This window comes from Ascaphus truei, chromosome 1 (genome assembly GCF_040206685.1).
Source record: "Ascaphus truei isolate aAscTru1 chromosome 1, aAscTru1.hap1, whole genome shotgun sequence".
NCBI lineage: Eukaryota > Metazoa > Chordata > Amphibia > Anura > Ascaphidae > Ascaphus > Ascaphus truei.
In genome coordinates this window covers 537316228-537341914 of record NC_134483.1, presented here as the reverse complement: position 1 = coordinate 537341914, position 25687 = coordinate 537316228, and the positions used below count along the sequence as shown (strand labels likewise).

General features: G+C 48.4%; 1 protein-coding gene across 4 annotated transcripts in view; it reads left to right on the top strand.

The window, feature by feature from the left end:
• Positions 1 to 25687, top strand: part of ATP6V1B1 (ATPase H+ transporting V1 subunit B1) — a 105054-nt gene that overhangs the window by 51935 nt on the left and 27432 nt on the right. For 3 of the 4 annotated variants that reach the window (XM_075572924.1, XM_075572944.1, XM_075572954.1), the window contains 2 exons: positions 19447 to 19524; positions 19919 to 20058. In XM_075572924.1, the coding sequence (XP_075429039.1) occupies positions 19447 to 19524; positions 19919 to 20058 (218 nt within the window). The remainder of the gene's footprint in view (positions 1 to 19446; positions 19525 to 19918; positions 20059 to 25687) is intronic. The other variant, XM_075572933.1, reaches the window with a different exon arrangement.

Genomic DNA, 25687 nt, shown 5'->3' with positions numbered 1-25687 from the left:
AATGGGTTACATAAATATCCCCTCAAACCCACCTTGAAACAACACATGGAGAGACATCTGTGCACCAAGAGGAGCACACCTGAGATACCCAAGAAACCTGGGATATAAGTTAATAGGAGTCATTAAAATATACTTTGCATATCCTATTAGCATATCTCCTAGGTATCTCCTGTGTGCTCTCCCCATATTTCAGGGCCTGGATAGAGCGAGCGCCACCTTTAGGTAAGATAAAGTAACAGCAGGTCATTTTGAAGCTAATACAAGGTTGTGCTATATTAACCTAGCGTTAACCCTATGCTAAAAAGTTAAACAATGGTCGTTTTTTTGGCATATAATTAGTTTAGCTCAGGGAAAATAACCTCTGTTACCTATTTTGCCAGCCTCACGTTATTTGCCCTGATTTAACGGAGTTCGGTACATCTGGCCCAAGGATTGGAAGATTTTGCTAGTTGTGTTTATGAGGTGCAATTAGAATAAATTTCAAGAAGAAAATCACCAAACATGTATGTACAGTAATAGAAATAACCTGTCCCAGAAGAGCCTACCACCTAAGGTGACACTTAACCTTCTGAGGGCTCTGGGGCGTAGCGACTACGTCACGGGTTCTGGGAGAGAGCGGCCCAGTGTTTTAGATGAGATGAACACAGAACAGAAAATGTTTTGAGAGAATTTAGGGAATGAGCATTTGACTAGAAAACGGGGAGTGAAGAAAGAGGTGGAGACCGGCGTGGCAGAGGGGAGACAGCTGTGGCAGAGGGGAGACAGGCGTGGCAGAATGGAGACAGATGTGGCAGAGTGGCGACCGGCGTGGCAGAGGGGAGACCGGCGTGGCAGAGGGGAGACAGGCGTGGCAGAGGGGATACAGGCGTGGCAGAGGGGAGACAGGCGTGGCAGAGGGGAGACAGGCGTGGCAGAGGGGAGACAGGCGTGGCAGAGGGGAGACAGGCGTGGCAGAGGGGAGACAGGTGTGACAGAATGAGACCGGCGTGACAGAATGGAGACAGGTGTGGCAGAATGGAGACAGACGTGGCAGAGTGGAGACACGTTGGCAGAGTGGAGACAGACGTGGCAGAGTGGAGACAGACGTGGCAAAGTGGAGAAAGGTGTGACAGAATGGAGACAGACGTGGCAGAGTGGAGACAGACGTGGCAGAGTGGAGACAGGTGTGACAGAGGGGAGACAGTCTCTATCAGATCTGGTGGGATACAATTACAGGTCCCACCTGCTGATGAACTGGCGTCTGAGGCCGGGGTGATCAACTCCAGTCCTCAAGACCCACCAACAGGCCCGGTTTGTGATTCAGCACAGGTGGCTCAGTCATTAAATGAGCCACTGATTGAGCCACCTGACCTGTTGAGGGAGCATGGAGGACCACTACTTTTTATTTACAAAATCTGTAGTCACAGTACCACGTCTATTTAAAGAAGACGGGGTAGTCACAGTACCACGTCTATTTAAGAAGACGGGATAGTCACAGTACCACGTGTATTTAAAGAAGATGGGATAGTCACAGTACCACGTCTATTTAAAGAAGACGGGATAGTCACAGTACCACGTCTATTTAAAGAAGACGGGATAGTCACAGTACCACGTCTATTTAAAGAAGAAGGGGTAGTCACAGTACCACGTCTATTTAAAGAAGACGGGATAGTCACAGTACCACGTCTATTTAAAGAAGAAGGGGTAGTCACAGTACCACGTCTATTTAAAGAAGACGGTGTAGTCACAGTACCACGTCTATTTAAAGGCACTAACCTCTTGGTATAACCACCTGCTATAAGAAAATCTTGTTATATGTAACAATCCCTGCCCGGCTTCATAGGGAGGTTACATCGGTGCGGTGTGTAAATGGCTTCTCCACATGGGTTACCTTTACGCAGGGTGCTGGCATTCAGGCGGCCGGGTGATGAGGTATGAAGGTTGTATAATAATGGGAGCCAGGAACTTTTATAGCACAACCGTCATTTATTTGTGTCCCCAAACCCAGGGACTGGTCCTATATATCTCTTGACACGTTGTACATGGTTTTCATTCAAATACATACACGAATACTTTTCTCCCATCAGTGCCCACTCTTAACACTCAATTGGAGGTTCTCTGACTCAGTTGCTTAGGTAGTCATGGGACCCGCCCCGCTTGTTTCTCCGAAACCCTTTAAGTAGCGACCCGACTATTCGGGAAATCCTGATGGGTCTCCTATTGCTTGACCCAGTACCTTGTTGTCTGTTTTGGGGAACTGCCACCTCCACACAGACTGATGAGGAACCTTAGCACTGATCAGCAGCACTTAGAGCAGATCAGCAGGCACCTGAGAGCCCTCTTTCCTGAGGCCCTCTATGGCCTTCCTTTTATTAAACTGTACAGGACTCCATTCTTTCTTTAGGGGATCTTTACCTAAGGGGTAGTGTCCTTATCTACAACATAATAAACAGGGGGTCCCGTCTACCCTATTACGTTACCAAGATTTCTTATCTACATCCCCGAGGCTCCGCTCCTCTGGACCTCCAGGAACCTAACCTTCCAGAGCACTCCCTCCTCCTTAAATACCCCTGTGTGACGTATGGATCCCCATAGCAACAAGAATTGTGGCCCAGCATACACTAGTGTTGCTAGTAACCCTTTAGGTCGGGGGTTACATATAATATGATGGGGAAAAAAATGACTAAAATAACCACGGGGAACACGCCACCACCCTTCCCCCGCTGCCTTAATTAGTTTCACAACATTTCAAGAAAACATTGAGATAAAAAATAGGGGGGAAAAAAAGAACTCATTCATTTCCCATTTGTAAACCTCTTTGTGGGGCACTTATAGCGTCTTTAAATAAAGTGAATTATATGCCGGTGGGAGGCTGTTAATTAGGTTGGAGATTTTGAAACGTAGGAGCTTAATGAGAGCTGTTTTTTTTTTTATTCATCAGCCCACATGAAAACCTTCCCAGGTTCTTGGCAGGGCTGCCCTGCCATTCATTCTGTTTGTCAATGAGAGGCTGTATTACGGGATAAGATGATGAAACGCGGACGGAGGGTTTTAGCCAAACTGGAAAATCTGTGCTCGTTTAGCTCTGGCTTATCCGGATGCTGAAGGGACAGGGTGCTCAGGGGCTTCCTAAAGTTACAACGGGTTACACGGGTCCCTTCTAGCAGCTTATCCATTAGAAATGACAGTAACACAAAGCCAGCACACACACAAAAAAAAACATTCAGCTGCAAAGATAGAAAGATATTAAACAGAAATAGCCGTGCTTGTCCAGCAATATCAATTGTCCAAATAAAAAAAGGTATCACCTAAGAATATCTGTATTTCATATAGCGCTTTCTCCCAATGGGATTCAAAGCGCGTCACGATTCCAATATAGTGCGAAATACGCAGCACATACAGACGCAGCGGCCGTTATTCGAACACTTCACACGTTGTATACCTCGGAATATCCATGTCATGGCGCCTGATTTCTTCCAACCGTACCGCCTTAAGACGCGAGTGCAGAAAATGGCATTTTAGTGCTCCGGTTTTTAAACACCTGTAAATTGACACAGTAGCACAGTACTGTACACATTACAATTCATTCATTTCTGCCACGGATACACGAAGAATTGCACTCAAATAAATCAGAATGCATGAAATTCAAACAAATCAACCGCGGTAAACACAGGCGCGAATGCCGCGTGGAATACAGCAGAGCACGCGAAAACAGCTCCGTGAAATGTTCGAACGCTGCATCTGTAGGAATGTTACAGGCACAGGTCCCTGCCCCATGGAGCTTACAATCTATGTTTTTGGTGCCTGAGGCACAGGGAGATAAAGTGACTTGCCCAAGGTCACAAGGAGCCGACACCGGGAATTGAACCAGGTCCCTCTGCTTCACACTCAGCGTCATTGTTATTGGAGATGGGTGAATTTTGTTGACGGATCTGGATCCGCAGCGGATCGGTCGGTTCCTTTGGTCCGTGGATTTCAGCGGATCAGTGTCAAAAAGGGCGATTCGCGTTTTGTGAATTTTTTTTGTTGCTATTCCAAGTACACTCCACGGATTACGCAAGCCACGGACGGATCTGTGGCATCCAATCTGTGGATTCAGCGATCCGTTGGCGGATTGTTAAGATTGTGAATTGGATTCTACAAATCTGCCCACGGGTTGTTGCCAAAGGTGGATTTTGATGAATCTGCGCCGATTGAAACCACCCAAATCCAGATTAAACACTACAATACTGATTTTGGGGGGGGGGGGGGGGGGAGAATGTGTCGTGGTTGTTTATCCACCGACAGTTGGGCCGTGGCCATATAGCAGCGGCAGGACGGTTGACTGGCGGTTTCACCGCCGCCACTTGCTCGCCGGATATAGGTTAGGGGTTAGGCTTTGGGCTTCCTGTTAGGGGTTTCCAGTTTAGGGGTCAAGGTTATGGGTTAAAGTTAAGCGTTTAAGGTTAGGAGTTTAGTTAAAGGGATAGGTTTAGGGGTTAATGTTAGGGGTTAAGGTTAAGGGTTTATGGTTATTAGTTAAGTTAAGGGGATAGGTTTAGGGGTTAATGTTAGGGGTTAAGGTTCGAAGTTAAGGTTTTGGGTCAAGGTTAGAGTTTTAGGTTCGGAGTTCAGCTCCTGCAGATGTTGGCGTAATGTCCGACCGGCTAAGGGTCACACAAAATGGTCACACATACACACACACATACGCACACATACACACACGCATGCACAAATACATACACACACTGACACACATACACACATATACACAGTCACTCGCACATACATACACACACACATACACAAGCGCGCGCGCGCACACACGTATGCACAAACACACATACACACAGACAATCACACACACCACTTTCTATACTTTCATATTCTGCTGAGATTCTCGGCCTGTGCCAGAGCTTTTTTGCCACCGTTGGTGCTATGCCCCTGGGTAGGACAAGAAAGCAGAAAGGTTACAGCGCGCGGGTGCGCTGAGGAAGCCGGCTGCCTGGCATTATGAATATGAGATGGGCTACAGTAATAATTTCCTGTGAGTAAGAGAGTTCATCATTTTGTGCGTCCCTTTAACATGGTTCCCTATAGGCTTAAGCTTGCTGCATGGCCACAGCTTTGAGCACAGCCAGTAAACCCACCACAAACAGCCATTTAAACCTTAATGGGTCTCCTCAGTTTGGGGTTGGTTATACTGGCTATGCAAAAATTAAGCAAGGATAGGTTTCACCACACTTAGTTAAATTATGGTGGGTAAAAAAAGTGACAAAAATCCTCCACAGCAAAGCATATAGCAAATGGAATTATTACTGTATGCTCATCTGCATGTCTTAGGCAGGTCTGCAACCCCGCCTTTCACCATTATCACCCAGCACACAGCACTTCCACTGCAGCAAGGGATTCTGGGAAATTACATGCAAATGAGCACACAGTGCGCGCCTTTTGCTTCAAAACCATTAACATGGTTCCCTATAGGCTTAAGCTTGCTGCATGGTCACAGCTTTGAGCACAGCCAGGGTTAAGATGCATACAGTACTGGCATAAAGAATTAACAAAACATAATTTTTATACATGTTGAGGTAGACCTTCTTTCACAGAATCACCTTGTAGCTTGTATTGAATGTTCTCTTCCTTTTGTTAAATGGTGGGAATGTTCTCCTTATTGGCATGCTGTATGATAGATTTATTTGGGGTGTATTAAAGCTGGAACGAGCATGAACACTCAAGTACTGATGTTCCCCTCGCAACATCGCCATCTTGTGTACACCTCCCAGAACTGAAGAGCTCTACGATACTAACTACTGTCTCGGCCGCCCTTTGCATTTAAAAAGAGAAAAACCTTTTATGTCTCTTTTCGGTTACTTTTCAGACCAGGCTTCCTGTTTCTACCTGATATTATTTCCCACTTCCTGTCTCCATCTCGTGTAACCAGATTTTCCTCTTATATGCACTGTATATAATATTGTGCTTCTGTATTTTGCCATACCCGATGAAGGACCCTGCGAGGTTGACACACTAATAACATCAACTACTGTACTTGTTGGTGCATTAAAAAGGTATCATACGCCTTACTCCCTCCTCTGTTACTATGCTCCTGACATTAAAAAAAGTTATGGTGCGTAGTAAAGTGACAAAAACCCTCCACCGTAGAGTATACAGCAAATAAAAATATCCCTTGTGAGCACGTTCACATGTCTCAGTCAGCTCTGCAAACCTGTCTTTCCCCATTATCTCTTAGCATACAGCCCTTCCATTGAAGCCAGGGATTCTTGGTAATAACATGCAAATGAGCACGCAGTGTCACTCTTTACTACTTATCCATTTTAACATGGACCCCTGTAAGCTTATGCCTGCCGCATTACACAGTGTTCCGCTTCTCAGCCTTTTGGCTAAAAGGAAGTGTAGTTTCTATTCTGTGAAGGATAGGTACACAGTTGTTACCCTTGATCCTCTGGCTGGACAAGAAACAAACCAAGATGGAGCCCAAGTTCATGTTCCACCATCCCCGGAGACACCCAGCGTTGATATGGCCGTAGTACTGCACCTTAATGCATGAATTGGCACAGAGTACGACTTTAAGGACTTTGCAGTCTTTGTTGTTTTGCACTGTATACCCGTGGGCATTTTGGCTAAGAAGTCCAGAATATGTTTTACCCTAACGTGGCCTTTTGGTCATGTGTGTGCACTGGCACAGCTCACGTGCACCTATGCACTGTTTTATACAGAGCACTGTCATATGTAGAAGCACATGCACACCGCTGGTAGGTACTGGAGGGGGGTACTTATCTGCCGGTGCGCTGTATCCAGGGAGGTCCAGACATCCCAGAGGTACTTGAGCAAAGGAATGGAAACAGGCACACGGTCTTTCTAAAGGTGCAGTTTATTGTGCCACCAAAGGTCCAACGTTTCGGCAAATAGATTGCCTTTATCAAGGAGAGGGCTACAGAACAGTTCTGTAGCTCTCTCCTTGATAAAGGCAATCTATTTGCCGAAATGTTGGACCTTTGGTGGCACAATAAACTGCACCTTTAGAAAGACCGTGTGCCTGCTTCCATTCCTTTATACAGAGCATTGATCATGAGTAGTTCCCTGTTTCGTCACTTGTTTTGTATTGGTTTTATGGTCACGTCTCTCCATGAGAGTAAAGACTGAGGGTAATTAGGCCATCGTGCCATAAGCCAATTGGTCATGGACATTCCTATCGGGCCTTTTGGCCAGGAAGAGGTGTTTGGAAATGCTGCGGGAGGAAGACGCTAAAGTATTTGAACCTGAGGATCTTCTGGGCCTTTTGGTTGAAGATTACAGGGACTGAAAAGGGCCAGTCTGATTACGGAAAGATGGTCTTAAGAGGACAAGCACCTACATCATGAGCACTTTGTCATCCAAGCACAAGAAGAGCACCACTCCACTTGGGACTTCCAACAAAACAAATTAAGCTGTCTGTGGGTAGGGTTACTGGCTCTGCACTTCTTTAACCCACGCTGTGCTGAAAAGCTGTGTAATGCGGCATGCATACTGTAAGCTCATAGGTCTCCATGTTAAAATGGATAAGAATTAAAGAGTGACACTGAGTGCTCATTTGCATGTCATTACCCAGAATCCCTGGCTGCAGAGGAAGCATTGTATGCTAAGAGATAATGGGGAAAGGTAGGGCTGTAGACCTGTCTGAGATGTGAATGTGATCACACATGGCATTTTTATTTGCTGTACACTACACTCCTGGAAACCCATCTCAGATGGGAAGATGTAAAACAAATATATGCTTCTTCATGTAAGGAGCATGCAGCTGGTGAAGGGATTGGCCATACAAATGTGAAAAACAGAAAGTGAATCCCTGCGCTTCTCCCTTTGGGATAGCAAGAAATGAGGAATATATATATATATGTATATATATATGCAAATACAACTGTATGCTCATCTGCATGTCTTAGGCAGGTCTGCAACCCCGCCGGTCCCCATTATCACCCAGCACACAACACTTTCACTGCAGCTAGGGATTCTGGGAAATGACATGCAAATGAGCACACAGTGCCACTTTTTGCTTCAAAAGCCCTATAGGCTTAAGCTTGCTGCATGGTCACAGCTTTGAGCACAGCCAGGGTTAAGGTGCATACCCAGAAAACCACCCACAGACAGCTGTTTCGACCTTAATGGGTCTCATCAGTGTGGGGTTAATTAACTGGGTATGCAAAGAAGCTAAAGGATGGGCCAACCATAATACTGAGTTAAGATGTATATATATATGTATGGTGTAAAAATCTATACAGGAATAAGCGCAGGGATTCACTGTCTGTTTTTCAGATGGGAAGACCAGTTTATTATTATTAATAATCCCATAATGAAGATGATAATAAATTAGCAATGATATTCTTGCAGATACTAGACTGCAGCACATAACAGAACGGTTTCATCTTGCAAGAATGTATCAACATTGTGCAGGTAGAAAGCACAGCACCGTAGCTTAATTCAACAAATTGCCATATTGTATCGCACTGCAGTCACTGCGCAGTGACTATTAAATCATTAACTGAAGGGGTAAACACGTAAACACATCATTTCTCGCTTGATATGATCTTAGAAAGAAGATTACAGACTTGTTATATCTAATTCATTTGTGTTGAGTCTCACTGACCATTCATCTATTAATCAAGGCAGTGAAACATTGGCGCCTGTTCTCGTAGCGCCGCAGTTGCCAGGGCCAGACCGTGCGGTGCGGCAGGTCCAGAAGTAGCAGAATGAAATGGGAGAAAAAACCCTTCATTGCAAACCGCTTCTTCTAAACCGCTTCTTCTAAACCGCTTCTAAAACAAAAGGGACAAACCGCCCGGTGTAACAGCCAACCCGCCCGGTGTAACAGCCAACCCGCCCGGTGTAACAGCCAACCCGCCCGGTGTAACAGCCAATCCGCCCGGTGTCACAGCCAATCTGCCCGGTGTCACAGCCAACCCGCCCGGTGTCACAGCCAATCCGCCCGGTGTAACAGCCAATCCGCCCGGTCTAACAGCCAACCCGCCCGGTGTAACAGCCAATCCACCCGGTGTCACAGCCAATCCGCCCGGTCTAACAGCCAACCCGCCCGGTCTAACAGCCAACCCGCCCGGTGTAACAGCCAATCCACCCGGTGTCAGAGCCAATCCGCCCGGTCTAACAGCCAATCCGCCCGGTGTAACAGCCAATCCGCCCGGTGTCACAGCCAACCCGCCCGGTGTAACAGCCAATCCGCCCGGTGTCACAGCCAATCCGCCCGGCGTAACAGCCAATCCGCCCGGTCTAACAGCCAACCCGCCCGGTCTAACAGCCAACCCGCCCGGTGTAACAGCCAATCCACCCGGTGTCACAGCCAATCCGCCCGGTGTCACAGCCAATCCGCCCGGTGTCACAGCCAATCCGCCCGGTCTAACAGCCAATCCGCCCGGTCTAACAGCCAACCCGCCCGGTGTAACAGCCAATCCACCCGGTGTCACAGCCAATCCGCCCGGTCTAACAGCCAATCCGCCCGGTGTAACAGCCAATCCGCCCGGTGTCACAGCCAACCCGCCCGGTGTAACAGCCAATCCGCCCGGTGTCACAGCCAATCCGCCCGGTGTAACAGCCAATCCGCCCGGTGTAACAGCCAATCCGCCCGGTGTAACAGCCAATCCGCCCGGCGTAACAGCCAATCCGCCCGGCGTAACAGCCAATCCGCCCGGTGTAACAGCCAATCCGCCCGGTGTCACAGCCAATCCGCCCGGCATCACAGCCAACCCGCCCGGTGTAACAGCCAATCCGCCCGGTGTAACAGCCAATCCGCCCGGTGTAACAGCCAACCCGCCCGGTATAACAGCCAACCCGCCCGGCGTAACAGCCAATCCGCCCGGTGTCACAGCCAATCCGCCCGGTGTAACAGCCAATCCGCCCGGTGTCACAGCCAATCCGCCCGGTGTCACAGCCAATCCGCCCGGTGTCACAGCCAATCCGCCCGGTGTCACAGCCAATCCGCCCGGTGTCACAGCCAATCCGCCCGGTGTCACAGCCAATCCGCCCGGTGTCACAGCCAATCAACCCGGTGTAACAGCCAATCCGCCCGGTGTAACAGCCAATCCGCCCGGCGTCACAGCCAATCCGCCCGGCGTCACAGCCAAACCGCCCGGTGTAACAGCCAATCCGCCCGGTGTAACAACCAATCCGCCCGGTGTAACAGCCAATCCGCCCGGTGTAACAACCAATCCGCCCGGTGTAACAGCCAATCCGCCCGGTGTAACAACCAATCCACCCGGTGTCACAGCCAATCCGCCCGGTGTCACAGCCAATCCGCCCGGTGTCACAGCCAATCCGCCCGGTGTCACAGCCAATCCGCCCGGTGTCACAGCCAATCCGCCCGGTGTTACAGCCAATCCGCCCGGTGTAACAGCCAACACGCCCGGTGTAACAGCCAATCCACCCGGTGTAACAGCCAATCCGCCCGGTGTCACAGCCAATCCACCCGGTGTAACAGCCAATCCGCCCGGTGTAACAGCCAATCCGCCCGGTGTAACAGCCAATCCGCCCGGTGTAACAGCCAATCCGCCCGGTGTAACAGCCAATCCGCCCGGTGTCACAGCCAATCCGCCCGGTGTCACAGCCAATCAACCCGGTGTAACAGCCAATCCGCCCGGTGTAACAGCCAATCCGCCCGGTGTAACAGCCAATCCGCCCGGTGTAACAGCCAATCCGCCCGGTGTAACAACCAATCCACCCGGTGTAACAGCCAATCCGCCCGGTGTCACAGCCAATCCGCCCGGTGTCACAGCCAATCCGCCCGGTGTCACAGCCAATCCGCCCGGTGTCACAGCCAATCCGCCCGGTGTAACAGCCAATCCGCCCGGTGTCACAGCCAACCCGCCCGGTGTCACAGCCAATCCGCCCGGTGTCACAGCCAACCCGCCCGGTGTAACAGCCAATCCGCCCGGTGTAACAGCCAATCCGCCCGGTGTCACAGCCAATCCGCCCGGTGTAACAGCCAATCCGCCCGGTGTAACAGCCAATCCGCCCGGTGTAACAGCCAATCCGCCCGGTGTAACAGCCAATCCGCCCGGTGTCACAGCCAACCCGCCCGGTGTCACAGCCAATCCGCCCGGTGTCACAGCCAATCCGCCCGGTGTAACAGCCAATCCGCCCGGTGTAACAGCCAATCCGCCCGGTGTCACAGCCAATCCGCCCGGTGTCACAGCCAATCCGCCCGGTGTCACAGCCAATCCGCCCGGTGTAACAGCCAATCCGCCCGGGTTGTACTTGCTTTGGAAGCGGAATGACCTGAGGTTAAGCTAACTCCCTCCCCAGTCTGATTTATGGGTTTTGCTCTCTCATCCAAACCATATTTCAGGCTTTGGATGTAACTTGCAATACAAATCTCGCCCTCCTCGAAGTCAGCGTGGAAAAAAAATGTGTGTGCTGAGAACGCGCATTTTAAGTGAAACTTCCTTGTGTTTTATCACTGTTTTGTCACAGAAATTGTATTTGTGATGGTGATGTTTTCAAATTCAAAATCAAAACAGAATTTCAATGCCAAAACGCAAAGAAGTTTGCCTTAGGACGCGCGTGCGCGGCACACACACCCTGTTTTACCTATTTGTACTTCTATACTGTGCGTGTGTGTTTCCATGTGTGTATATGCGCGTCTGTGTGTGCCTCTCTGTGTGTGTGTGGGCCGGCGTCTCTGTGTGTGTGCGTCTCTGTGTGTGTGTGTGCGCGTCTCTGTGTGTGTGCCTCTCTGTGTGTGTGTGTGTGGGCCGGCATCTCTGTGTGTGTGCGTCTGTTTGTGTGTGTGTGTGTGTGTGTGTGCATCTCTGTTTGTCTCTGTTTGTGTGCGTCTGTGTGTGTGTGTGTGTGTTTGTTTGTCTCAGTGTGTGTGTGTCTGTGTGTCTCTATGTATGTCTGTGTGTGTCTGTGTCTGTGTGTCTCTATGTATGTCTGTGTCTGTGTGCGTCTGTGTGCGTCTGTGTGCGTCTTTCTATGTGTGTGCGTTTCTATGTGTCTGTGTCTCTGTGTGTTTCTCTGTGTCTCTCTGTGGTTCTGTGCGTGTGTTGTGCCTGTACCTGTGGTGGGTGCGTGCGGCGCATGTGGCTACTGTACAGGTGCGCCTGGCCAGAGCCTATTGCGCACGCGCGCCCCACAGCACCTACTGCGCAGGTGTTCCCACACGCCTAAGGTAAGTGCAGCCTAGAATGCTGTTTTTGTGCGCATGCGTGAACGCGATGGCCACGCACCACAGGGGCGCGCCCATTAGTTCCGTGACATCACTCGCGTTACGGTTTTTCGTTACAAGGCAAGGATTTTCTCCCATGAAAACCCTGTACGGTGCCAGCAAAGAAGTTTCACTTCCAAATGTGAGTTTGTAGAAGCGGTTCGCATAACGGAGCTACGAGAACAGCAGTTTTAGTGAACTAATGCGAGCTGGAGGCTTGTGCATGCGGGAAGGGCTTACAGAACAGCAAAGGGCGCTCATTCGCTTCTTAGTGGCACTTCGGAGCTGCTGGAATAGATCCCATTGTCTTTGGACAGACCTGTATTTCATTAGTAAAATAACGAAGGAAGGAGCAGGAGTGCGGGGTGTGATACCTTTTACTGGACAAACACGTAGTTGAGAGGGTACAAGCTTGCACTCTTCTTTGGCTTTAGTTTTATTTGTATTTTTTGCTTGCGGCTGGGTCAGACATTATTTATTTGATCCAAATTGTTTGCCAAGGAGGATTAGGCTACCTCCTACCCGGCAGAGTGATTTAAAAATACAGAAATACAATGTCACTAAGATATATACTGTATTTTCTGCTCTTCGCATCATTTAAATGGGAAAGGTGTTCCTTGATACATAGACAATATACAGTTTCATTGAGCTTCACTCTTTCAAATCAAATGATTCATATTCTAAGAGTGTAAAATCACAGAGCTTAGCTAAGTATGTAATTATAGCAGTGTTGCCCGACTTTGGGGAAACACTGAGCGACGCCTCCTTGAAGACACAGAACGTGGCTAAGACAAACGGACAGAAAGAGAAAGAGGATGGGTTTCCTGCATCAATAACTCAATTAATATATTCTGCTATGTGGAATCCTTATTCTGTTAAGTAGGAGGTTTTGGGGGCCCAACCCCCCAATGTTGGCCCTCTCCCTTTATACGCTGGATAAGACTCGAGGAGCGGGGCATAGGAACTTTGCGCTGTTCTGTTATTTCTCCGTCAATTAGATGAGTTGGGAAAAATAAGGAACATCTGTGAATTTGATCAGAAACCCCTGTGATTCATGCACCGATGTTACAGAGGAAAGCTCCTCGGAGATTGCTTCGCCCAGGGCAGCGTCGTGTACATACTGCATCTTCTATCCCTTTGTTTTTGTTTTCCATTTTTTATTTCCATCGATGATACTGTACATAGCACGGGCACAAAGTAGAAAAGAATAACACAAATAGTTGCTCTTGTGGCTTCCAAGGTTGTTGACCTTTCATGGTCATTGAATCCGCCTTGTGATTTCTATCTTGGCTGTGAACATTATGCGCTGTGACAACAACACACATGTTTATTGACTCAGGGTGGCTGGAGGAGGTCCCGGTGTAACTCACCAGAGCAAAGCTGACACAGGACAGCAAGGCACAGGGAGGGCACCACAGGACACCGAGCAAGTTTGTGGCATGGCAGAAATTACATTGGGACATGGCATTTGTCTTCCAGACTAACCATTAACACAAACAGCACAACTGTCATCACTTTGGTTTTATCAGACCACAAATGTCACCTATATCAGTATACATGTGTGTATGTATATATATGTCTCTCTCTCTATATATTTTTTATATATATATATTTATAAATAAACTTTGTGTAGGTGTGTGTAAGAGCTCTGATAATCAGAGATCTGCAAAACCTTTCCACACATTAAGTTGCGGGGGAGTTTTGTGCATTCACAGATAAAGGTAACTTACTTTGATCTCAGTGTTTGCAAAAATGTAACAAGTCAAATTTTGGAAAGGAAACTTGGACTGATTTTCGCAGCTTCACACGTGGGACCACGGCCCCCTTAATGATCTCCTCTAATTCAGAAAGAAATCTCCAGCAATTACATAGCTACATTGTGCCACCTCCAAATGTTGATGTACAGATGTAGATAACCGTGTCTCTGCTGCCCCCTGTGGTTCCAGGAGGATTAACGCTATGGTGGCTTCCCATTCGGAAGCATGGACCCCCAGCAGCGTGATCGCGACAGGCTCCCGACTTCGGCGCCGCTGACTTTTGCTTTTTCGACCGTGGCGCCGGGGACAGTGAGTTTTACTACATCTGTGGTTATAGCACCTCAATGATTGGTTTGCAACATGGGGTCAATTAATCAAATTCTCCGAGCTGCAAAACGGGGGCAAAAATATGTTATTCAAAGTAGAAAATCCCATTGGTTTCAACAGGAATGTGGTTCCCTGCTAAATATTTCCCACCGGTTTTACAACTGGGAATCTTTACTACATTTCCGCCATGGAGTATTCGACTCCCAGTTAATAGGCTGCTTTCTGAATGTATCCAGATGCAGAAGACTTTGGGGGTTATTCACTGAAGTCTCCCGGGGCAAAGCCAGTGCAACCCCAGCACCATACGTGTCAAAGAATACAAATCCCATTAAAAGCAGTTGGAGTTTGTCCTTTCAAAACTCTGGTACAATGCTTTTCGCAGAGGTTTTACCTCAGTCGGGAGGCACTAGTAAATAATCCTCTTATTATAAAATATACAGGGCAATATTGTCTACGTGGTTTTATTCTGTAAGACACTTCCACAGCCAGAAGACACCTTACGATCTATTCACTGCAATGGTCCAGAAGGTGCCTCGTGGAATAGCACAGTGACGATAAAGGAGTAGAAAATGGCCAAGTAAAAAAAAAGATATCATCCAATCTGAAGTGCCCACTCCTTTAGGCTTCACGTTGATATGTCATGGTGGATTGTAACATGTTCTCTTAGTGGTCCAGATGCACCAGTAACTATCTGTATCCTTCAATTATATACCAACTACACTAATTGTGGTGCTGTTTTATTGTGTGATGTGCACGATCTGTGGTATCGCGCCCCCAAGTCAGAGATATCTGCCATTGGCTGTAATGGGAGGTATCGCTGATGCGGGTGTGATAGCGCAAATCGCCCCTTGATGGCTCCCGACCTTCCGTTAACCTTCATTCATGTAGCTCCGAATTGTGACAAACCGCTTGTAAAGTGCACTTCAGCAGCGGATTTGCACGCTTTGCTATTCTTTAAGTGCTTCCCGCATGTCCAAATTGTGTGGCAAGTGCATCAAACAACTTGCATTTTTCTTCTCGCCACTAAAGGAGGCGAGACCCCTTCAGAGACTGAAATAGGGCTTTTGGGTGGTGAAGGAGGAGGAGAAATGCTGGGCTGATAAAGGAGCATACCTGAGGTACCTTGGGAGATAAGCTAATGCCTATACAGAGTATATTTAATTGAGTCACATCGCCCAAAATATTTGACGGGGGTACTGGAAGAGCCAACAAGACCAGAACCCACAACCTCTACTGCTTTGGGCAGCAGCTCTAGCATGGAACTAAACCAGATGCTGGGAACATCTACCGTCATATATCTCCCAGGTGTCTCCGGTGAGCGCCTTTCTGTGCACAAGGAACATTGAACGTGCAACCAGGAAGTGGTCTGCTTTTAAAGGAAGCCAGGGGGGAGGAGCTACAGGTGTGGGTGGAAGAGCTCAAAAGTATGCTGGGACAATAGTATTTCTCAGTGTCTCTAGGTTAGTTCAATGCTAGAGCTGTCACGCAAAAGCCCTATTTCAGGCTCTGGAGGGAGTTAGCGCCACCTTCAGGCCATTCCGCTTCTAAGGCAAGTACTATCCGGGCAATATGGCACTTTTTATAGAAGCGGTTTAGAAGATTTCAATAGAGAATACCGTCTTTTCTCCCATTGCTGAACCATGCGGTTTGTCAATGACAACTTCAGAACCTCTAGAATAGACCCTAGTATCTATAGCTGAAAGGAAGGTTACACTAAAAATGTTTTCGCTTAGCTATGTTAAAAATTGGATTTGTTCATTGTTGGCGCTTGACAAATTACATCTAAATGTTGATTTTTTTTACTTTTCTTCACTGATTTTGGTGGCTACGTGTGATTGGAGAAGCAGTGTATGATATTGCGGAGGTCAGAGAAGCCAAACGCTTAGCATTCTCACTTCTGTGACTCCTGAAGAAGCTCCCTACCTCACTGATACCATGTTACACCACGGAGGATGAGGTTCCAGGAGAAGCCAAACGCTTAGCATTCTCACTTCTGTGACTCTGATGAAGCTCCCTACCTCACTGATACCATGCTACACCCCGGAGGATGAGGTTCCAGGAGAAGCCAAACGCTTAGCATTCTCACTTCTGTCCCTCCTGAAGAAGCTCCCTACCTCATTGATACCATGTTACACCACGGAGGATGAGGTTCCAGGAGAAGCCAAACGCTTAGCATTCTCACTTCTGTGACTCCTGATGAAGCTCCCTACCTCACTGATACCATGTTACACCCCGGAGGATGAGGTTCCAGGAGAAGCCAAACGCTTAGTATTCTCACTTCTGTGACTCCTGATGAAGCTCCCTACCTCACTGATACCATGTTACACCCCGGAGGATGAGGTTCCAGGAGAAGCCAAACGCTTAGTATTCTCACTTCTGTGACTCCTGATGAAGCTCCCTACCTCACTGATACCATGTTACACCCCGGAGGATGAGGTTCCAGGAGAAGCCAAACGCTTAGCATTCTCACTTCTGTCCCCCCTGAAGAAGCTCCCTACCTCACTGATACCATGTTACACCCCGGAGGATGAGGTTCCAGGAGAAGCCAAACGCTTAGCATTCTCACTTCTGTGACTCCTGATGAAGCTCCCTACCTCACTGATACCATGTTACACCCCGGAGGATGAGGTTCCAGGAGAAGCCAAACGCTTAGCATTCTCACTTCTGTGACTCCTGATGAAGCTCCCTACCTCACTGATACCATGCTACACCCCGGAGGATGAGGTTCCAGGAGAAGCCAAACGCTTAGCATTCTCACTTCTGTCCCTCTGATGAAGCTCCCTACCTCACTGATACCATGCTACACCCCGGAGGATGAGGTTCCAGGAGAAGCCAAACGCTTAGTATTCTCACTTCTGTCCCTCCTGAAGAAGCTCCCTGCCTCACTGATACCATGTTACACCCCGGAGGATGAGGTTCCAGGAGAAGCCAAACGCTTAGTATTCTCACTTCTGTGACTCCTGATGAAGCTCCCTACCTCACTGATACCATGTTACACCCCGGAGGATGAGGTTCCAGGAGAAGCCAAACGCTTAGTATTCTCACTTCTGTGACTCCTGATGAAGCTCCCTACCTCACTGATACCATGTTACACCCCGGAGGATGAGGTTCCAGGAGAAGCCAAACGCTTAGCATTCTCACTTCTGTCCCCCCTGAAGAAGCTCCCTACCTCACTGATACCATGTTACACCCCGGAGGATGAGGTTCCAGGAGAAGCCAAACGCTTAGCATTCTCACTTCTGTGACTCCTGATGAAGCTCCCTACCTCACTGATACCATGTTACACCCCGGAGGATGAGGTTCCAGGAGAAGCCAAACGCTTAGCATTCTCACTTCTGTGACTCCTGATGAAGCTCCCTACCTCACTGATACCATGCTACACCCCGGAGGATGAGGTTCCAGGAGAAGCCAAACGCTTAGCATTCTCACTTCTGTCCCTCTGATGAAGCTCCCTACCTCACTGATACCATGCTACACCCCGGAGGATGAGGTTCCAGGAGAAGCCAAACGCTTAGTATTCTCACTTCTGTCCCTCCTGAAGAAGCTCCCTGCCTCACTGATACCATGTTACACCCCGGAGGATGAGGTTCCAGGAGAAGCCAAACGCTTAGCATTCTCACTTCTGTCTCTCCTGAAGAAGCTCCCTACCTCACTGATACCATGCTACACCACGGAGGATGAGGTTCCAGGAGAAGCCAAACGCTTAGCATTCTCACTTCTGTGACTCCTGATGAAGCTCCCTACCTCACTGATACCATGCTACACCCCGGAGGATGAGGTTCCAGGAGAAGCCAAACGCTTAGCATTCTCACTTCTGTCCCTCTGATGAAGCTCCCTACCTCACTGATACCATGCTACACCCCGGAGGATGAGGTTCCAGGAGAAGCCAAACGCTTAGCATTCTCACTTCTGTCTCTCCTGAAGAAGCTCCCTACCTCACTGATACCATGCTACACCACGGAGGATGAGGTTCCAGGAGAAGCAAGAGCAGGAAAAAATTGGCAAACTTTGAACAGCTTTACCAGAGTTTGGCAGAAATCACACAAAATACATTTTCCATAGAGGAAAAAAAAAACATGATATGCCAAATTTGGAGAATTTCACCCCAATTTTCATGAGCTAAGTGAAACTCGCAAAGGCGGCAAAATGTTGAAATACAAAGGGAAGGATATATCACAGAGGTTGTGATATCCATGGGCATGTGACACAAACTGTTAGCCAGAGAAGTTTATGCCACCTCCGTCTTGGCAGATTTGTTTAATAATACAAAAAAAAATAAGATAAAAACAAGCATTACATGCGCACCTTATGCAACTTCTCCCTATCTCCTCATATACACACCCAGGGCCGCCAGCAGAAATCATGGGGCCCAGGACAAATGAAAGGAGCAGCCTTCCCCATTTTGGCTTTATTTTTGTTAAATAAATCATGACACGGTGTAATATGTCATGTGTTGTTGTTCGTCTGAGGTTGTATTTACCTCATTTTAAGACCTGCTAAGGAACAGTTGATTGTTATTTTGTCCTGATATGTAAAACCATAGAATTCAAAGAGGGTGTACTTTCTTTTTCACACCACTATAGGTATATATTGTAGTTATATAATTCTGTACTGTAGTTACATAGGTGCATGCTGTAGTTACATAGTTATATATTGTAGTTACATAATTCTATACTGTAGTTACATAGGTGCATACTGTAGTTACATAGTTATATATTGTAGTTATATATTGTAGTTACATAATTCTATACTATAGTTACATAGGTGCATACTGTAGTTACATAGGTGCATACTGTAGTTACATAGTTATATATTGTAGTTACATAGTTCTATACTGTAGTTATATAGTTATATATTGTAGTTACATAATTATATATTGTAGTCACATAGTTCTATACTGTAGTTACATAAGTGCATACTGTAGTTACATAGTAGATGAGTTTGAAATAAGATACGTCCATCAAGTTCAACCTGTGCTAAATGTATCCTATATCTGTACTTACAGTATATTGATCCAGAGGAAGGCAAACAAACCCCCAGTGACACATCATCCAATGATATCTTAGAAGGGGAAAAATCCATTCCTTCCTGACTCCAAATAATTACAATCAGAGATACCTTTATCATCTACATGTAACAACATGACAAGCAACATATACAATTAGTCCTCATTCTCTCTCTATTCTTTCGCAGGCCGTGTTTTTAATGGTTCTGGGAAACCCATTGACAAAGGCCCCTCAGTGATGGCCGAAGACTATTTAGACATCAACGGTGAGCAGGAAATGGACTATTTAGTACGTAGAGAATAATGTAGTGTTAGATACTAAAGGGTTACTCACTGGAGTGCGACAGTGCTGACATCATCATGATTACTTCTAAAGGAGATAAAGGGAATGACCCATACACTGTGGAGAAGAGAGAGCAACGTAACCTCATTTTATCACAGAATACGGGGGATAAATATTGTATGCATGCTCTGAAACATCTCGTTACATTTTAAAACTAATCACAAATATTGTTAATTGTCTGATTAACACAAAAAAATGTGTCAAACACCCAAATTAAACCCATTTAACGTATTAATGCCACAATTTTCATTAGGTCCTTAGAGGAGCTATCCCTTTAAAGAAGGGACAACCCCTAATATTCCCGTTTCATTCTACAGGTCAACCGATTAACCCCTACGGCCGCACGTACCCCGAGGAAATGATTCAGACCGGGATCTCGCCCATTGACGTGATGAACAGCATTGCCAGGGGCCAAAAAATCCCCATTTTTTCCGCAGCGGGTCTGCCCCACAATGAGGTATGGACACGCTTATTCACTGCCCACTGTCATTGGTGGGCAACAGAGGGCCGGGGGTTATTTGTAAGCCTCAGGGGCTTTACCTGCGGCCCCAAACCGCAGGCTGCCCGAGCAGCCCACTCTCCCTCTCTCCCCAGTGCAGGCGGAGGGGAGATGTTGCTGGAGTGAATCCGTAGCATCTCGGCACTCCCTGAGCTGCCTAATAACCGCGCTAATGTCTAGTTCCCGGTGTAAGGAGAGGAGCGGGACAGTGTACATCAGCGTGCTACACTTCAGTCAAAGACAGAGCCACCTGTGCTGAAGCAGGGATATCCTGAAAAACTTCTTGATAAAGTGCAATTTGTCTGCACGAAACGCGTAGAAGGTTGCAGCCTTCTGTTTTTATGTCCACACAATAAAGAAACATTTTTGCCAGACCTGCCATCACCCCCTTTTTTTGCTGTGCGTTGCACCAACCCACATTGCATTGGACTTCTCCCTATTGGCAACAGCACGCAGACTGAGAGGGACCACTGGTGACACATTCGTGAGTACTTACCTGGGGCCAGCCCAATGAGGTTAGGGGGGGTGTTTTTGTGCATTTACCCCTGCCTTCAGGGCAACTGGAGCTCTTTATTAGGTTGAAATATCTCATGTCCCAGAAGTGTTCCTTTCATAATACTTTGTAATGGGATTCCATGCTTGAGCAGCAAATCACCTCCATTGTATATCCTGAAAAGCCTGACCTGTTGGGGACTGGAGTTGCCCACCCGGCTATAGGGGTTATGTATCAAAGTCTCCCGGTTGCAAAACGTGAAGAAAAATGAAGCATCAGATTTATCACAGAAATAGGTCCCCGAGGATACAATAGGATTTTTCGCTTTGACAATTATAACACAGTTTTTTACTCCATTTTTACCCCACTTTTGCAGCTGGGAAACCTTAATACATTATTAGTAGCCTTTATATGTTGCTTGGGGGAACGGTATTTCCAGCCCACACTTTCATTCTTATTATTTCTGATGAATTAATTACAGCCTTTAAACATCAAAGCACCAAGCCTCCTTTATTAGCTGGAAAAATCGGAATCGGCCACCCTCCCCTCCTCCTTCTCCTATACTCTGCTCTCCTAACGTGTTGCATTTACACATATTACAATAGCTAAGTTATCTAATGCAACAAACATAGCAAGATCCCAAGTCGCACGGTGATGCTCCCTGAGGTTCTGAGTACCCCACATTTGTATGTTTTCGGACTTACTGTACAAACCTGCATCTTCCCTTCCTTGTCTCAGATCTATTTGAAAAACAAAAGTCCTTAAAGCGAACTGCGTTATTGCATTGTTGCTTTATTGCATTGTTGCGTTATTGCATTGTTGCGTTATTGCATTGTTGCGTTATTGCATTGTTGCGTTATTGCATTGTTGCGTTGTTGCATTGTTGCATTGTTGCGTTGTTGCATTGTTGGTTTTGCATTGTTGTGCTGTTGCGTTGCTGCTTACTAAACAGATTCACATTTTCTTATACAATTGCTCACAACTTTGTTATGACTCAATTGGAATTTGAACAGAAGAATGTCATTGTTTATTAGATGGAGGATCCCTATAAAATAAGGCACAGTGCCCCCACCACTAGATAAATAGCAAAAAGGTTAGAAAAAAAAAGACTATAGGACCATTTCAGTGTGAGATGGGCAGGCAGATTGTTGCTGATAAGGAGAAGGCAGAGTGTTACACAAATGATGTACAGTATGTGTCAAGGTGCCAAGTGCAAAAATATTACAAGAGGAAGCCACAACCTTAACATTAACTAATATTTGACTAACACAGAAAGAAGGGCAGAGGCGGCTTGATAAAATTAAAGTGGATGTAGCCGGGACCCCTTTTTACCACCATTGGTTGTTGTGGGGTGGGAGAGGCTGCACCTAGGGAACGCTCCGATATGGAGGTTCCGCGTAGAGGGAGACGCCATGCTAAGGTTGGCGCATGCGCAGAACTGGTCCGGGAGGAGGTTGCGCATGCGCGGGACAAAGTGAGAAAAGCCCGCGAAGGAGGAGAGCTCGGATAGGAGGGACGTTAGGGAACTACGGGTCCCAGCAGCCCCGCGGAACCCCGTGACGTGCGAGGACCAATCAGGTGCGAGTAAGGGAGGAAAAGGAGGTAGTGGCACGAACGTTGTGTCAGAGCTGGCTGTAGGAGGAAGGAGAAGGAGCTTCGGTGTAGGGAGGCAGTCCGCCCCCTGCCTAGGCCTCATGCCCCAGGCCCAGTTAGGCCCTGAGCCCCAGTAGTGTGAAGCGGAGTTAAGGACTGGCCATAGACAGGTTCCGGATTCCCTTATTGGTTACGTGAGTGCTACCGGGACAGTTCTAAGTCAGCGAGAGGTCTGGGATCAGGCCCCGCTACCATGTTGCTGCGTGTCTGGGTGGGATCGCCGGACATCTACGGGTGACGTCATCTAAGCCCACACCGATTCTTTGTGAAGATGGTTGCAGGACCGGGTACTGGAGTGCCCGGCAGGTAAACGTCAAGTGCACCAACGGTACCATCATTCACTCAGGACACGTGGCTGCGCAGTCACATACCTATACATTCACTGACTCACTTGAGGGTGGGGGGACTAATTACAAGAGGGAACTGGACACGGGGTGGGATCACCTGGTGAAGGGAAGGGGAGAGTGAGCGTTCGGCAGGACGCTGAGTGTAGTGTCCCCTCCAAGAGGGACACTGGTTTCTGATTGTATAAAAGAGAGGTTGTGTCTGTAAAGTTAATTGGTTAAGGTATATTGCTGTGTGTGTTTATGTACATAAGTTCCTTCGAAGAACCACTTCCCCTCGGGCGGAAGCTGTCGCAGGTGGAGGCGCTGCACCAAGTTATAAGTATTGCACGTACCCCAGGCTCTCCATGGCAGAGGCTCAGGCCCTGTGAGCTTACAGGTTATACAGCATATGGTAGTGGTTTGTGTTCGCTAGGAACCAGGGCTTCATTTGGAGGCGCTGCGGAGATCTTAGACCTGGGGTGCCCCTCGAGCCAAAAATACCGCCACCATGGCCCTTCCCTCGCGTCAGGAAATACGCGACTGGGCACGCCAAATGCGCACGCCCATCCGCCGCGCAGTGGCGGTGACCCAAGTACCCATGGCCTTACCTTTAGAGACATTGCAAACGGCCCTACAACAACTTCCGGGTTTTGCCAAAGCCCGCCTGGTAGATGTGCTCATAGATCAAGATGCTAAGTGGAACACCTTGCTAGTAGATTGCCGGCAAGATCTAGTAGTCCTCGAACCCGCAGTCCCGCAATATCTGCCGCTTCCCAACTCTCCGTCTGGCGGCAGCTCTTTTGTCTATCCACTTCGGGACCCCCCTGTGGGGGAACGAGGGGACGACGACCCCACGCTCCCCTTTGCTCACTACCCTGCGAGCGAGGCGGGTAGCTGTCAGTCAGAATCTAGCTATCCCGGGTCTAGCGCATCTGAGGAAGCGGGGGTGCGTAGTGATATGCTGCAGAAACTAAATGATAAGATAGACCAGTTAACCACCCCCTCCAGCTTATGCCGTTAGTGGAAGCACTTACCCAAAAGCTACAGGAAATTAAAGGCCTTTTCGGGGACTCTACCTGTACCCACGGGGGAGGATAGGATAGACCCTTGGAAGGAGCACACTCGGGGAGTAATGGAAGAATGGTCTTGTACAGATGTCGTGAAACGCCAACGGCTCATGGAGTGCTTGAGACCCCCAGCGTCCACCTTGATCAGCATTCACCGAGAACAGTATCCCGACCTGACCTCTCGTTGTCACGGCTGTGCTCGCCACAAACCTGGGTCGGACCGCGTGGCTGAGGTGGGGTTGTAAAAGCACCGACCTTAGACCGCGCAGGCGGATCCGGATTGCGCAGTTCGTAGTCGTATGTAGCAGGATCAGGATAGGAGAAGACAGCATCGTCGGTGGACACGCCAGGGTCAGGACTGGAGATATCAGGGTAAACGTTGTTCAAGCAGGAGTTCGGCAACAGGTAGTAAGTAGAGCCCCGCTTCAGCTTAGGAGCGCGGGAGTGGCTTCTGCGCATGCGGCGACCATGGCCCATGGTACTGGTCTCAGGAGGTGGTAGACAGACCAGAGTAGCAAACCGCCTAGCTGCACTGGTAAACCAGTGCTTCAGCGCAAGAGTCCTGAGCAGGCTCGGGAATCCTCCGCTTCAGCGCAGGAACCAGGACACGGCCTCTCTAGATTAGGGAAAGAGTAGGCCCCAGGAACCAGGAAGCTGAAGATACACAGGGAAACCTCCGCTTCAGTGCAGGAAACAGGAACAGACCGCTGCGTGAATATAGCAGCCGGTCACAGGAAACAAGGAGATGAAGTAACAAGGAGAGTACTCTGCTTCAGCACAGGAAACAGGAACTGACCGCTGCATGAGACTAGCAGCCGGTCACACGAACCAGGGGGCTGAAGATAACAAGGAGAGTACTCCGATTCAGCTCAGGAACAGACCGCTGCGTGACACTAGCAGCCGGTCTCAGGAACCAAGGCGACAGACAAGACAAGGCTTATGGCAGAACACAGAGACATCCAGGAAGGACTATGCTCGGCAGGGAGCATTGTGGGAAGGCAATACTTAAAGGTCCATGAACCAATGGCAGAAGGGGCGTGTGGCAGCATTACTTTGGTGAGTGAATCCAGGCTGCAGCAAACATCAGGAGAAGTGCTCCAGGACCGCACAAGCTACAAGGTAAGGCAAACAGTAAACCGAGGAGCGGATTCCTTACACTCGTATGATGAACGAGTTCCTCGTCGAGGCCTATAACACGACCGAGGAGGATGGGGCCTTGTGGACCAAATACTATGCCATCAACCAAAAGGATGGAGAAGATTTGTCTGCCTACATCCACCGCGTGCAAATATCCCTAGGACCCCTGCTGCATCATAAATATGGGACCGCCTCACAGATGGACGAGTACCTACGCAAACAATACCTACGGGGGTCCAGTCCTACTCACCCTATTGCAAACATGATTCGCGATAACCTCACTCGAGGACCTCCCCCCTCGTTTATCAAACTCTTACAGCAAGTCAAAGAGCACGAAACACATCTCATGCTTCACTCCCCACAGAAGGCTAAAGCGGCCAGCAGCACTAAACCCAAAGGGAGTGCTGAGAAGACAGGCCCTGGAAAGGCCGAAACATGCCGGATGAACCTCGCCTCCGTATGACCGCCGTACCCCACCCAAGGATATGTCATGCTACAAATGCGGGAAGAAGGGACATATCTCCTATGATTGTCGGATGGGAGAATCTCGCCACCGGAGCCCGTCACCCAAGAAGTTCACACCCCAGGCCATGATATGCGGTGTTTATGCGGCCAGCCAAGAAACCCCTGTTCCCCCCCCAAGTGGCGACGGGCCCGAGGAGGAGAGTAACCGCGTGAGACCGTTAGCGCTGATCCGGGTGCTAGTGGACGGTATCTACTCCTCCGCGCTACTGGACACGGGATCGCAAGTAACCATCATATATCGAGGATTTTATGACCGACACCTCCAGAAGCGGTCTCTGAAATCGGCAGGGCATATCAAAGTAAGGGGCCTAAGCAATGACGACTACCCCATCGACGGCATAGTAACCGTGGCCCTGGAAATACAACAGCTCAACACTGGAAAGTCT